Here is a 16,063-nt window from a genome sequence, read left to right on the forward strand (position 1 = left end):
GAGTTAATCAAACCATTGTTGAAACTGAGAAAAAGAGGGAAAATAAATCAGTGCCATTCCACAAGCATTGTGCTCAGACAAAGAAAGAAACCACTGGTGTATTAACAAGGAAAAACTACAGCATTTGGTAACTGAAATGCTGTGAAGAAAAACAACATCTACATGGCAGGGGTGAAGGTATCATAATCCACCATTTAAAGAAGCAAAAATATAAAGGTCAAGCCTCGAGATGCAAACCACTTCTCTGCTATAAGAATCTGAAGGCCATTGGAATTCACAAAGAAATGAGACACAAAAGTTTGGGAACCTCTACCAAAGTTACGGGAAGTCCAAAGTGTTTAGAAAGAGAAGATCTGATCCAAAACATACAAGCTTATTAGTGGAGGTAGTGCCATGGCTTGAGCTTACATAACTGCTTCTTGAACAGGATCACTGATGTTTTTTGACAATATAACTCATGATGGTAACAGCAGAATGAATTCAAAAGTTTACAAAAATATTCTGTCTGCCAGTTAACAAAGAAATGCATCCAATCTAGTTGGTAGGATCATCATCATCAGGAACTTTACGATTCCCCCAAAAGATACTGTCAGTGCAACAAGGGACTTTATCAGGGGCAAAAAGTGGAAGGATTTAGACTGGCCAAAGTCAATCACCACACCATAACTCCAATGAGCAGGATTTTACCTCCTGAAGAGGAGACTGAAACCTTCAGAACAAATGACAAATGTCTGGAAAAAGCATCATAAAACAAGAATGCAAGACCTTGTTGCTATTGAATTTAATTAACCTGAAGGGTATCCATTCCAATACTTTTGCACATATTCATCTTGTGATCGCAAACCCAAAGTGTATAGCAGGAACAAACTAATTGCCCCCCCCCATATAACTTCTGAGTATTGACTGTGTGTATGTGTGTGTAGGCAGCATGTTTTATCTAGATTCTAAATGATCCAAAAATCCTTTGTGAAACATACACTTCTGTGTGAAACATACACAACACATTTTCAGAATTTAAGTTTTTTATTATTATTATTATTATTCATGATGACTAGGATGGTTCCGTTTACAGTAAGCAGAAATCTAAGTTTGTGTTTGGAATTGAAAGAGCTCATTTGTTATATTGCACTAAAGAGGAACAGAATTAAGACACATACAGCAGCAAAAAACAGGAACTATCACAGCATCTTCTCAACAACATCTTAGGGCAAACAGAAGCAAAGCCCAATAATATGCATATTTCAGTACTATTAAGACAATTAGCTTGTTCAAATATACCTTTTAAAATAGTGTTCTTGTTTTCGTTATTAAAGAAGTACATTCAGGATTATAACTAATAAGATCACATGCAGAAATCGATGCGTTGGCATGATATAAGGGCAGATAAAGCCATTCATTTTGAAGAATGGACTCAGGAGTAATGGACTGAAACAAAAGAGGTACCTTATATCTGATCTTGCTCTGTTCTTGCTTTTTGCAACGTAAAATTCCACTGATGCTAAAATGCTCCAAAATGAAAATGTTCCACAAGAGTAAGTTTGTAGCCATTTGCTATTTCGATTGGTGTCTACAAGTGTACATAAGCAGAGAGGTTGCACTGCTCTTTAGACTTTGTCGTGTACGATTCAAGTCATTCAGGAGAAGAAAACCTGTAGTTTGTATGATTTTCAGTCTTCTGGTACGGAGAGAGTAATGCATGGTTACTGAAACCGGTAATATCTGAATCTGAGTCTACAGTTATGGTTTTACGTATAAACTTATCACAGTCTTGTCACCATTTCGCTCAAAGTTCACTGTACCATATGCATATTTGCTAGCTCTTTGTTTTGTTCAAGCAGCATCCAGCAAAGCAACTTATACATTCAATAATATGAAGTTAGTGCATACACTGCACAGTGTTCTGTGCACAGCAATCACACATAATCAAGGAAACCAGACAGTACTTGTTCCTAAGGCCAAATATTAAAAACATATCCATACCTATGAGCATACAGTACAGAATCCCATTTTTTTTGTACAGTTCACCTATCAAAAATACATATTGTCCTTTTTGTATAGTTGTTTGTTTATGTTGGGATTAGATAGCAGTTTCAGTCATATAGGCTCATGTCATTTATGAGGTCAACAGGACCAGAGGTAATTTCATTGCTTTGGACCTTTCAGGAAAAAAAAAAATATATATAGATATTCCAAATCAATTCCCATTAAAAAAAAAGTTAACTGATTGAAACAAAATACAGTGTCAGCTGTAGTCCATAATAATGAATTATGTATCATTATAAATATGTCTGAAATAAACAATTACGACATAAACTTAATTCTCCATTTTAAGATCCTAGGTGCTTGGCTTCGTTTCAACAATGAAACCGGCATTAAAATTTACCACAAAAAAAAAATTGAACAAAGGGATTTAGAAACTTATAACAAAATTGTAACAAATTGTTTGTCACAGGAATTAGGATTTATATCTTTCATACACAGTCCCTGGCCTAATCTCAGCTTTTCTGTGTACAGTAAGTACCATAATAGTTAATATGATTAAAATACTGGCTTGCTTTTTTTTTTTTTTCTTTTCAGAAATTAAAAAATTAAGACTGTATAAGCATTTACTTTATACATTAACATAGAGATGTAGAGACATATGTGTTGTGTTTTAAAAAAATAAACATGGTAATCACCTCAGCAAAACACTCAAGAAAATACAAAGGTAATACTGAAGCTGTCAGATAAATCTAAGTAAAATTAAATTAATTTAAGCAATTTATTAGTTATGTTGCTCTAGGGTTTTTAGATTATTTAAACTCAGTTGATGTCTTCCAGCTCACTCACTGAATGTATATACACAGACTGGCCTTTAAAACCATTGCTTAACAGACACACATGATTATACATGATCATACATTTCAAGATGCCATACTAGATTCAATCAACTATAATATATTCAAGTTTCAGTAAATATTAGAAGTGCCCCATCAACAAATATTTCTATTTAATTAAAATAACCTAATAATCCCAATGTTAGGTAATATTTACATGCATTCTATCTACCCATACTCCTCTGTTATAATGGCTTTTTCAGATTAAAATGTTACTATCGTTCTCTGTGCAAAACAATGATATATTTATAATTTTGCATTGATTGGGATACACTTTAGAATAGTCCATAACGTGTCACTGTACATCTGGTATAAGGCTACTAAGGATTTGTAATTCCTCCTCATCAAAATCTGGCTAACGTTCCGAAGTGGCGTTCATTTCCACGTGATTTAAAGTGTTTCTGCATTATTCTGTAAACCCTTATTCTGTCTAAATGGTTACGGCATAAGGCACACAACAGGGGCCCATGCTCTCCATTTCAACAGGATATAAGTGAAATAGTGCTCTTTTAAGCAAGCCATCATTTACACAGCCACATGTACTGCTACATAAACCACCCTCTTTTCAAATCAAAGCTAACGAAAGCTTCTTGTAAATTTTGCCTTAAAAGGATGATCAGAATCAGAACATTGTGCTGAACCATATGAAGCTACTCCCGAACTCAAAAACTTTTCTGAGCTCTTGAAAATGATAAAATTGTCAATTATGTATGTTGGGAAATACACAAAGAATTACTGAGTTATAGAAGCAAAACCCTTAAATACTGCACCTTCTTAAAAGAAACCTAAGCTGCACAAGCATCATGCATTAACCCAACATATAACCCTTTTACACTGTTTAAATTATTAACAGATTTCCCTTTTTTTACATCACCCATGACAGGTATATACGAGTCAGCCAAATACCACAAAGCTGCTGGTCATCTACAGTGCCAAGCCGTAAAGGCGTGAACAAACTACACCTGGTCACAAATTATGAGCAACATAAAATTTTGGAAAATCATGTCACAGAACACTTTTAACAGAGTCTGTTAGCTGTGCTAATATAGAATTTTGATTTGGCACTTGCATATGCTTTATATTTTTGTTTGCTTGTTTATTGGCTGGTTGCTAGCTTGTTTTTGCTGGTATGTGCAGAGTATGTGCCTTTTCAGCATAGCACGATTTAGGTTTTTGATAATGAAAGCTCTATATACACTTCTTTGATACCTTACTCAGACCTTTTCTCAGTTTTGTTGTCTGTAATGGTTTTTTTGTAATTTTTGCTGACAAATTACTCCTACAGATCCTATATTCATTCCAGATTAATGTTACAACAAATGTGAAACAAAGGATTTTAACTTTGATAATGAAGAAACCGGTGGATTGATGTTATATAGTAATAAACTGCAAAGGCTATTTTGTGCTTCAAATTCGTATTTAGGGCATCTGAATGTTAGCATGTCTCTGATAGATTACCACTGGGAATATGGGAATAAACTAAATATACAACAAACTGAAGATGTTTGCCACAACCTCTATTAAATTAACCTCACAGTCTTTGCCTAGGTCTTGCAAGCCCAATGAAAGAGCACAGAACATAAATCAGGATTCTAAACCAAACCTTATTAGTAAGGCCTTGGAGCACAAGGATCTGCTTCTGTTGCAGGCTAAGATACAAACTATAAATGGCAGTCAGTAGGATGCAACGCTGTGGATGGTAAGGAATACACTGTCCTAATTAGTCTTAATTAATAATGAGGAAATTGTTTGTCCCTAAATGTAAAGCATGCCTAAAATTCTATTTTGCAGGCAGGGAAAGACTCATCTTGCATAACAACTGTGCTGCTACTGGCCAAGACCATTATGTTCAGATCCTGTTGCTTCTTGTGAGTCTGCTGGTACCAGTCACGGGTCACCTCCGTATCATGGGTAGGGATCAGTGTCACCTATTATGAGGGCAAATAAGTTACTGATGGGTTCAGTATTTTAATTTAATATCATTTAGAAGTTTTAAATTATTTGTGTACCTGCAGATTGGTTCCCCACTGTGCTTTGCCATCAAGCAGCGCATCCAGTACTCCACGACTTGGTTCCCCACTGCCTGGGTCATTTCCACTCACTACATAGTAAGCAGCACGCACTCGTTTGAAAAATTCTTGATCTACATTTTTAGCACTGCAGTGATTTGGAATGTAGGCAAGATCAACATAGAAAGGTGTTCCAGGGGTAGCTCCAGAGGTGGACTTCTGGTTCGAACCTAAAGGGCCAATCATTTAAAAAAATTATGTTATGCACTAATTCTGATTATTTTAAAGAACTTGCTGAGTTGCGTACCTGAATTGCTCTTTACACCATTGACGAGTCCTTTTCCTGGATGGTTGTCTCCCTTAGAACCCTGTGTCTCAGGCATGCGGGACGCACGGAGGGTCTTCTCAGAATCTAACCTTTTAATAGAAGGGGCATGAGGTGAGGAGTCCTTGGATGCCTGTTTTACAGGTGTTGTGGACCTCCTGCTCCTTCCGTCACCTTTACGTGCAGGAGATGAAGACTTTTGCTTCCCTAGAGTTTTCCTCAACCCTTTGTTGGTTTTAAGATCTTTCTTCATAGGTCTCTCTGTGTGGCTTTGCCCATTTAAAACAGCTTCTGGGTCTACCATGCACACATCAGGTTTGGGGGGCTGTGGGACAGGGTCTTTCATTGGGACAGGCGGAGGATCATGGGTTCTTGGAGACGATGAATGAAGACCACCTCCACTTCCACTAGTAGCTGACATCTTGTCCACTGGTAAATGCTCTGCATCCTCATCAGAGTCAAGGTTTCCTTCAGCTGTGATGGATGGACACTCCTCTGTCTCGGGGGGTACATCCGAATCAGACTGGGAAGGAAGAGATTCACTCAGAGAGGTTGGAGGAGTTTCTTCTCCTGCAAGTGATACTCCATGACCACTTGCCACACCACTAGTAGGAGCATGGATTCCTTCCTTGCTGTCTCCATGGTGACTATGAGAATGATGACGCTGTTGTTTGTGTGATCTCCTTTTAACAGAATGTTGTTCACGTTCATCGTCAAAATCATCTTCCTTTGAACAATCGCTTCTTACGTCCTCCTCTTCCTCCTCACTAGATAAATGGTGTGGGCTTGGATTAATGAATGATGGCGAAAGTTCTCCTTTGTGATGTTTGTAAAGTGAAGGTGAGTAAGAGGAGCTGGCATCCATGCTGAGTTCAGAAGGTCGAGTAGAATCTTCCTTTAATTCTTTAGATGGCTGAGAGGTTTGTTCACTTGAATGAGAAACAGTTAGATCTTTCTGCTCTTTTAAGTCATGTTCCAGCTGTTCTTTCTTTTCTTTCTCATCTTGCAAATGTTTAGACACATCCTCTGTACTGTCAGGTATAGCAGTTGAACAAGTAGTAGTCTCCTGAGTCATCTCAGAGACGGAGGTGCTTTTCTGAATTGACTCATCTCCATCTGTTTTCTTGGTATCTTTTTCTGGCAAATCTACTTTTACTGGTTGCTTTCCATCCTCAGGCTTGCAGTCAAATTCTTCTTTGACTTCTTCCAGCTGTTCTTTCTCTTTGCACTCATCTTTTACATCTTTCATGAAATCTCCCACTTCTTTACTCTCTTGTTTTTCATCAGATTTTTCTTTAACTTCTTGCTCCTTCTCTTTCATGTCAATCTTTTCATATTCCACTTTATCATCCATCTTACTCTGCTCTTCTTCTTTTTTCTCTTTCTTCTCACCCATCTTCTCTTTTCCTGGGATCGCCTCCTCTATCTTCAACTCTTCTTTTTTCTCCTTTTGCTGAACTGCTTGATCTTCTGACTCTTTTGGAGTACAAGGTACCTCGTGATCTTTCTTCTCTACATGATCTTTCTTCTCTTCTTTCTCTTTTTCCACCTCTGCCTGTTTTGGCTCTGGTAGGCATTTGATGTCAACTTCACCTACTTTACTTGAAACTACATGTGAGTCTGTGCAAACTTCTGTTGGCCCATTGGATGACTGTTCTACTGACAACTGTGGTGACTGTGTCTCCAGATTAGACTGAGCAAAGTGTATTGTTGAGGTGACATCAACATGTCCAGGCTCTGTGCTACATTTCTGATCATGGGATGCAACTCGGTCACATTCAATTCTACAGGGTAAAGTCCCTTCTTCTTGTTCAATGTCAGAGGATTCTTCATGGGAGTGTTTTTCTGTTGAGTCAGCTTTCTTTAGAGGAGCAATATCAAACATAGCTGGTGGAGCAGAAACTACTTCATGCTGCTGCGGTGCAATTTTGGCAGAATCAGGGGCTTTTGAGCACTGTAGGTCACTCACTAACACGTCTTTTTGTTCAGAAGGTTTATCTTTATCTGATCTAATACTTGCTAATTCTTCCTCTGATTTTTCCTCTGCTGAGGATACCTGGTCTTGAAGGAAAGACTTGGTCTCTTCCAAAGGACTGAGTGGAGAAAACCTTGCAAAACTGGATGCAGACTCAGCTGTTGCAGATATGAACTTTTCAGAAACTTCCATGGCTTCATCTCTTGACTGTACACCAGAGCTCAAATAGGATGAATCTATTGCAAGAGATTCCTCTTCTTTGAAATCATATGATATACTATCAGCATCAGTCCTTAAATGAGCACTGGGAATAGTAATAGGGGTCTCTAAAAGTCCCTCACCATAGTGTTGACCTGTAGAATATGAAGCAGAAGTTGAAGAGGAATAACTATAGGATGAAGAGGATGAAGACTGAGTTGTATCTAACATGGCAGTTTGAGAACCTGCTCCCTCATATTTTTTATCAGCGCTCTTCTCTAGATCACATTCTTGCTTATGCTCACTAGCCTTGCTTAGATCAGGATGTGGTAAACTGCTGTCCTTTTCCTTTGACTGCTCGATGTCTGTGCTTACTACTTCATGTGTAGATGTTAGAGCTGTTGTAACTGTCTCCCCAGAAATTTTAACAATGTCTTTAGTAAGTGATTCAGCTGTCTTCCCCTGTAAAGGATCCTCTTCTGCACCACTTGATTTAGAATCCATTGCATCTGAAGCAGCTTTTGATTCTTTCTCAGACATCTCTCTGGCACCTTTTTCCATACCCAAATCACTGGCCTCATCGTCTTCACCTTCCTCTTCCCTATCTTTATAATTTCCTACTTCTTCGGCAAAAATTTGTTCACTTTTGACTGAGAATATTTCTGACTCACCACTTGCCAGCTGTGATTTGCTGGTCAGAGAACTTGCAATACTTGTGCACTCTGATGCAAGGACACTTTCATGCGCATGTTGCTCCTCAGGAGATGAATCATGGCTGCTTACATCAACAGGAGCTGACTGATCAGGGAGCATAGTGTTCTCTGGTGGTGTAGGTCTACCAGAAGAAATTTGGTCTTGTTTGTCTGATGATTCTTCACCTACTTGCTTTGCTGTCTTTGTGTCCATCTTTTCTGCAGTAGTGGTCTGACTATCTGGTATGTTCTCAGTCTGATATGAGGTTGACTGTATTGTTGTGGACTCTACACTTATCTGATCTTGGGAAACCAGCCCATGTTTGGAAGTCATATCATCTACATGAGTCTCAGCTTGAAGAGGTGTCTTGGTCATTGTCTCTTCTATCTTTATGTCCTTTTCTTCGGCAGTGTCTAACCATACAGCTTGTGGTAGACTGGAGGCAGAGGGACAAAGTAATTTTGATGACAATTCAGAGGAAGTGTCTTTTTCTTCTTCTTTATAGTGAGAACTTGTGTCCTCTTTGGCAGGTGTCTTCTCTTTCTCTTTCTCTTCTCTTTCTAATTTCTCTGATTTGTCTTGGACCTCACTGGAAGAAAAAGAACTTGATCCAGCTACAGAGGTGGTTTTGCTGTCAGAAGTCTTGTCCACATCTACTTCTTCTTCTCGGTAACTCACCTTATTATCTTGCTCAAAGCAGGTACTGGGTCCACTAAGGACACTAGTCTTCATCTCTGAGAAAGACATATCATAGTCAACCTTGCTGAATGATACTGGTTCATCATCACTTTGCTCATCTATTTGGCATGTAGCTCCCTGTAGAGATGACTGGCTAGCCCTTCTAGTGTCACCTACATTTATGTCAAGGTTCATTTTAGTAAATTTATCTTTGTCCTCTTTATCCTTCTCAAGATCCTCTGAGACTGGTTTTTCATAGGGCTCATATTTAGAAGCTTCATAGCTCCATTTTTCTGGTTGATGGGTGCTACTGTCATCCATTTTCTCTTTTTCTGTTTTTGCTGTATCATCAGCAGTCTTTTCAAGACTGTCCACTTTTTTAAAACCTGACATGGATGTTTCTAACACTGGAGAGATCATTTCTCGCTCTCTTTCCATCTCTCTCTCCACTTCTTTCTCAGGTTTACAGATGTCCGCTGAAGAAGGCAGTGTCTCAGGTTTTTGGAACTCCTCAACACTTGCCTGACTGGATGCAGGAGTTGATAGCTCAAGTGTTGATGCCACAGTACTATGTTCTGAAAGAGCTATTGAAATAGATGTGATCTTGGGTTCCTTGCTCTCTTTCTCTAACTCTGGTGAAATTTCAGTCGTATCTTTCAATACAGTTTTGTCATCTATCTCTGTTACTGTAGATGAAATTTGTTCAGTGAAACTTTCCTTTCTTTCCTCTAAGACCCGTGGTTCTACTGACAATGGTCTTGAACCTGCACCCCCCATGCAGACAGCATCTCCTTCATCTTCTTCAGTACTTTCTTCATTATCTGAGTACTTTGTTGGAAATTCAGATCCTAGTGATGTTTTTATGCTACTCTCTGATGTTTCCATTGCTGAAAATAAAGCTCCAGTTTTAATGTCCTCAAGACACTTCTCTTTATACTCTAAATTCAGCTTAGAACCAATGTCCATTTTGTCTGATACTGACAGGAAGGTCTCTGTTTCATAGGTTGACAGGTGTTGGTCATCTCTGTACTGTTGTGTTCTGTCTATAAGATCTGTCTGATATTCTACATCTTCTGTCTCTGAGCTTGACACAGAAATTCGTTTTGCTCCTTCTACAACTGATTTCTCTGGCTCTTGATCCAGTGGTGCTGGGGTATCAGGTTTGGTGGTATCTAATTTGTGGGTAAATTCGTCTTTACTTGGTAAATCATGTTTTGAATCCATTATTTTATCTGATCCAGACAAAGGAATTTCCTTGGATAATGATGTAATGGAACTTTCTTTGGATTCCGATTCAGGTTTTGGAGAGACTGTCCTTTGAGAAGATGATTCAAGATCTTTTGTTTTGCTGTCTTCTGTGTGTATCTCTTCAGTTTCTTGATCTTTGTCAGTTACACATGTTCTTTCTGAAGTGGCTGTGGGTATATGAACTTCTTCCATTTGAATCTCTTCTTTCTCTTTAGAGTACTGAGCTTCTTTGTCTGGTAAATCAGTTTTCTCAGAAATAGGTTCAAAGGCTTTAGATTTATAATCTTCTCTATCTTTATCCTTGGGCTCATGATCAGCTTTTGGGGACACATCAGCTTTTCCTGGGATTGATTCTGTTGGTGTAATATCTTCCTTGGTCTTGTCTTTATCTGTGGGTGCTTCAGATGTGCTTAGTTTTTCGACTTTAGATTGATCTGATTTGTCTGCTTTGGGAGGTATTACTGTCTGTTCTGAACTAAGATTTGTTATAGATTGTGGTTCCTCTTCGTGTTTCTCTGAGGAATCTTCATCATGTTTGCTTGTTATCTCTGATTTAAGCTGAGTCTCGATTTCCTCCTTATGTTTAGACAGTTCATCCTCTTTCACCACTAAAGGTTTTTCCTCTAAGGGTACCTGGAAGTCTTCAGACTGACTTTCTGTTATGTGTTCATCTTTAGCTTCCATTTTTTCATCCACAGGTTTCTTTGAAGCATCCTCCTCAATTTTGTATGATAAATGTGTATCTTCCAGAGTTTGTATTTGTTCTACTTGGTCTTCTGTAGATTCTTGAACTTGTTTTGATTCTATCATTGTATCTTTTACTCCTATAATTGTCTCAGTCTCCACTACATGTTTATCTGTTACTGGAGAAACATGTTTCGGTGATTCTGGATGCTGTATTTCAGAGGTCAAGTCTACTTTGGTCTTTTCTTTGCATTCTTCTTCCAGTTTTGTTTTTTCTTCTAGCAATGAAGAATGGGAATGACTCTTATCCACACCTTCTTCAGAGGTTAGGTCTGCTGTTTCCAAAGTTAAATGTTGTGTTTGGGGCTTCAAGACTTCTTTCTCTGTTTCTTTAGACTCTTGTTGACATAGATCAACATCTTGTGGAGTGGGCTGCAGTGTTATAGTTTCAGTAACTTCTAGTTTTGTGTCCTTTATCTCATCTAATTTATCTGTTTTTTCCGATACTATTAATTCGCCATCAGGTTGCTCTTTCTTTACATCTTCTGGCAAAGATTCCTCCAATTTTTCAGCTTGTGTATGTGGTAATACTTGTAAATCTTGAGGTTGTTCAGTGACCACATCTGTTTCTTTTGTTTCATGATCCAGTTTGCTGGGAAAGTCAGACGTTTCTGGTTTTGACTCTATAACTTGAGGCTGAACTTCCTTATCTTTAGATTCTTGATCTTGCTTAGTGTCGCTTTCTGTCTTATCACACACTTTGTGAGACACCTCATCCTCTTTAGGAAGCAAATCTATTTTCTCTGATCCTGATATTATAGATTCCTGCTGTTCTGTCTGTTTTTCTTTAGATTCTAAAACTGACACATCTGTGTCTTTTTCGATTTCTGGGAGAGAGATTTGCTTATAATCTTCCTGTTTCTCCTCCTTTTCTTTTTCATCTTCATAAAGCTCCTTTTCTTTTTCTTTTTTCTCATCTGTTTCATCAGTGTGATCACGAATATCAAGAGACCCACTTTCCCCTTCTTCTGAGGTTTTGGCTTGAAAAATGTCATGATATTTATCCTCACCATCTCCAATTGCCTTTGCTCCTCCTTTAATTACATCTTGATCAGGCACTAAATCTTCCATTTTTAATGAAATCTCCTCCTTTGGTGTCAGTGGAGCTGTTACAGTGCTGGACAACTTTGTGTCTTGAGATTTTTCCTCCTCTTTTGCCAAAGACTGTTCCTTCTGTTCCTGATCCCATAATTCTTTTTTATCAGTTTCAGCAATGATGTCTGATTTCTCTGATTTGTATTCATCTGCCTTGTCAGTCTGTATTCTTTGTTTTTCACTTTCATCAGTTTTAAGCTCTGAGGGGAAGCCTAGTTTCTCCTGATCTTGCTGCAATGGTTCAGGGAACACCTTGGCTTTATCTTCCACTGGTGAAAGACGAAGAGGGGAGTGGGTGGCACTAGGTGGTCCAGATTGAGTAGGAGAGGCCATTTTCACAGTGCTGTCATCAGGACTGAAGCATCGATCTTCAGTCTCTGGAAAACTACCCAAATCTGAAACTATTTGTTTGGAAATTATATCTTCTCTAATTGGTGAAACTGTTCTTTCCTCTAGGTCAGGAGAGGACAGTGATTTTTTGTCCAGTGTGGACTCCAAAGGAGCAGGCTCAGGGCTCTTGGGCTTGTCACTTTCTTTGGATTTCTCTTCCAGTTTCTGGGATACAGCATATCCTTCCTGTAGTTTTCCAAGAGAAATGTCAACGTTTGGTGTTTGATCTTCATACTCATCCTCCTCATCTTCATCGTGGTGAACAATGGTCTCGAGTTCTTCTGTTTTCCCCTCAAGGGGAAGTGGTGGACATTCCTCTGAAGGAGGTGATTTGAAGCATTTGTCCTCCTCCAGGGAGGATGTTGGAGAGATGGTTCCAGCAGAGTGTAAGTAGTCTTTTCCTTGAGTAGCCTCTGTTTGTGTTATGGGCTGTACAATGTTTACTGTGTCCAAATCTAGTGAGCTTTTTCCAGTGTCTTCAGTCTGAGGTGCTGTGACAGATGCCGCAGACTGATCCTCAGTAACAGAGGTCGGAAAAGAGGACACTTTTTCATACTCAGTGATGGATGTTGCTGAAGAAACATGTTCCTCCTCTGCCAGTGGAGCAGCAATTATGCTGGTATACAGAGAAATAGCATGTTCTTGGATACTCATAAATGATTTAGCCGTTTCATCACCCAATGCTTGCATTTCCTTCATTCCATGGATTGCATCAAATGACCCTGGTTGATCTGGTACTGAGACATCATATGTGCTGACTTCATACTGAAGGTGGTGTATTCTATCCTCTGCTTCCTCATGAATCTCTTCATCTGAGATTGTCTGCTCAGTTTCTGAGTAACCAGGTATGGTCTCATCTTGAATATAGGATAAACTCTCTGCTGCAGCAGCTCCTTGAACTGCGGCTGCAACCTCTTCCTCTTTGGCTGCATGAGTATCCTCCCCTGCCTTGTACTCCCATTCCTTTAGAACTTTTTCATCAGTGACATCTTTGATTTCTTCATCTGCAATGGCATCCAAATCTTCTGCCTCCTCCAGCTCAGCTTTTTCAATGACATATTCATCTTCAGGTTGCTCTTCCTCAATTTCTGTCTTTGTTATGTCTGTAAGCTCTTCTCTGCTTTTGTGTTTTTCCATTTCCTCAACTTCATGTTTTCTGTCAACTCCCTCCATATCTTTAGCGTCCTTTACCATTGTTTCATCTTCTTCATCCCCTATTCCCATGTCCTCTTCCTCTTCTACTGTCTTCTTCTCAACTGTCAACACTTCTTCCTCTTCCTCTTCTTCATCCTCTATTGCAGTCCCTTCATCTTCAAATTTATCACCCTCATGTACTTGGCACTCATCTGCAGATTTCTCAGGTTCTTCTTTGATCTCTGATGATGCTAGTGCTTCTTCCTTATCTTGAGTGCTTGGTTCCTGCAATTCTTTTGCTGTCTGAGAATCAATGACCTCCTCTTTCTCAGCAGTAGTGTCCGTGATTGGTCCAAGTTCTTTTTCCACTGATATTTTTTCAGGTGCATGGTCATGCTCTATATGGATGCCATTTTCTCTGAGCTGCTCAAAGTCTTTTGTCAAATCCTCTGGAGTTGAGGGAACAGATTTAACCTCTGCTGTTTCATTTTCTTGAATTTCAGACTCAGCTTTCTTGGACTCTGGTTCTGCGATAGGCTCTACCTTAGGAGTCTTGCTCTTAGTTGTTTTGGGTTTCCCTTGAGTTTTTGCCTTGTGAAGAGTCTTTCTGACTTCTGGTGTGAAGGGTTTTAGATCAGGTTTGGTTATTTTCCTCAGTTCTGGTTTTGAAACATCTTTGCTTTTTATTTTTTTCTCATCTTTTTTCACAGAGTCATCTTTTTTTAGTTCATGTTTATCTTTCTTGATGTCCTTCTTTTCTTTGTCCTTTTTCTCATCCATTTTAGTCGCTCTTTCTTTGGTGTATTTTTTAATCGATTTCTCCTTTAATAACTTTTTCTTTTCTGTTACCTCAGTTTTTGGTTTTAATGGTCGGGTGTGTTTTTTCTCCTCTTTCTTCTCAGCTTTGATCTCCTTGACAGTTTCAGTCTTTGTCTCAAGAACAGATGTGTCTTCTTCTTCAGGTTCCTTCTTTACAATCTTGGTAGGTGTGTGTGTTTTGGGAGATGACTTAAGACTTTCTTTGCTCTCAGCCCTTTGCTTTAATTTTGGCTGTTTTATAACAGAGGGTGAGACCCCAGAAGCAATGTCCTTTTGAGTAGCCACTGGATATCGCAAAAAGTCCAGGTGTTTTAGCTTTTCGAGTCCCTCGAGAATTTTGTTCTGTGGAGCATTGCCAGGGAACAGAACTCTAACAATCTTCTCTGTTGGACTGGCAGGAAGCCATACCACAAGAGCTGTAATGGATGTTAAGTATGGCACAGATATTTCTCCTTCCTTTCCATTGGGAAGAACAATCCCAGTTTTTGCTTTGCTGTTACCAGCCCACTTCTGCATAAGAAACTGCATTTCCTTACTGTCCTTCACAGGATTGAGGACAAACATTTCTAACCTGCCCACACCCATCTTGTGGAAAAGAGTGATAGGTTCAATTGTATTACTAACTACTCGGAAAAGAGGCTCGGGTGTCATTCCAAGCTTGTCAAGGTACTGCAATGTCAGAGAGGCCTCTTCAATACTGCGCTTGACTTTTAAGTTTGATTCAGATGTGCGCAGTTTCTCTGGTACATTGAAGAACACAACTCCAAGCTCTGGTGAGATGAGGTTCTTCATCCAGTCACTGTAGGTAGTTGAGCCTTGTGATTGCTCTTCCTCTTGCTCTGCTATCTTCCGTTGAAGCAGTCCATTTATACCAGGGAGGTTGTCAGCACCAATGTGGGTGAGAAGAATGGAATCAATACGATCCAAGTGTCTGACCAGCTTCCAGAAGCATGACCTTCTCTCAGAGCCACCGTCAATCAGAATATTGAAGCCATTGACTGCAAACAGAGCAGAGTCCCCTCTACCACCAGGGAAGATGTAACAGCAAGGCTTGGATAGCTTAAGGAATCCTCCAGATGTGGGTGGCTCAAGCAGCTCAAATGGGGATGGGACATCTACAGTCTCAGAAATGTATTCTGTGAACTCTGTAACACCTTCCATTTTGGGGAGTATGGGCTCTGGATTCAATTTGAAGTCCATAACCTCCCTCAGATGCTGTCCCAGTGATGTCCAACCTGCCTCAGCCTGGCAGGACACAGTAAGAGTTGCCTGCTGACCTGGGACTGCTTTTTCCAGCAGGTTAACAACCTACATTTTGACAGAGACAGAAAGTCAGGATGAATACTCACTATTAGACCAAGTTAGTACATTAGGTCAGTTAGTACATCATTGTACACTGACAGTACATGTCCACAGACCCATTTATTGCCTATTCTTGCTCACTGTGGGTGGGGCTTTTGTGGCATTTAGTTTTTGTGGCATGGTTTAGGAATAGTATTCCCAGTTTCAAGTGGGCATGTACCATTAATTGCCAGTTTATTTGGTACAGCTGTTATACCCATACTTGTTGGCCACTGTAAGTGACATAAGTTACATTGAATGACGCATTGAAGCATTCAGACACCTCAATATCATTGCTTGGAAAAGAATAGAAAATATCCACCCAATACCAATCCTGTGATCAAAAACTGACCATTGATTAAGGTCTAAAGGAATGACATAAATTGTATACAGAAAAGATTCAACTGTAAACCTGGAGTGTACAGCAAAAGCAAGATGACCAATGAATGTAGACAGTGTTTAAAAATTGCAACAACATTGCTGCACTGAGAGAAAAAATATTTGGTTATATGGTAGTCCTTTTTAGGAATGACAAATT

The 16,063-nt window shown here is 39.3% G+C and overlaps 1 protein-coding gene across 2 annotated transcripts in view; it reads right to left on the reverse strand.

Moving 5' to 3' along the window:
• Positions 1-1,022: 1,022 nt before the first annotated feature.
• Positions 1,023-16,063, reverse strand: part of map1ab (microtubule-associated protein 1Ab) — a 34,066-nt gene continuing 19,025 nt past the window's right edge. For both annotated transcript variants that reach the window (XM_058397300.1, XM_058397301.1), the window contains 3 exons: positions 5,193-15,492; positions 4,886-5,115; positions 1,023-4,804 (listed from right to left, as the gene is read on the reverse strand). In XM_058397300.1, the coding sequence (XP_058253283.1) occupies positions 4,649-4,804; positions 4,886-5,115; positions 5,193-15,492 (10,686 nt within the window). In that variant the 3' untranslated portion in view covers positions 1,023-4,648. The remainder of the gene's footprint in view (positions 4,805-4,885; positions 5,116-5,192; positions 15,493-16,063) is intronic.

The sequence above is a fragment of the Hemibagrus wyckioides genome, linkage group LG08, assembly GCF_019097595.1.
Source record: "Hemibagrus wyckioides isolate EC202008001 linkage group LG08, SWU_Hwy_1.0, whole genome shotgun sequence".
Taxonomy (NCBI): Eukaryota; Metazoa; Chordata; class Actinopteri; order Siluriformes; family Bagridae; genus Hemibagrus; species Hemibagrus wyckioides.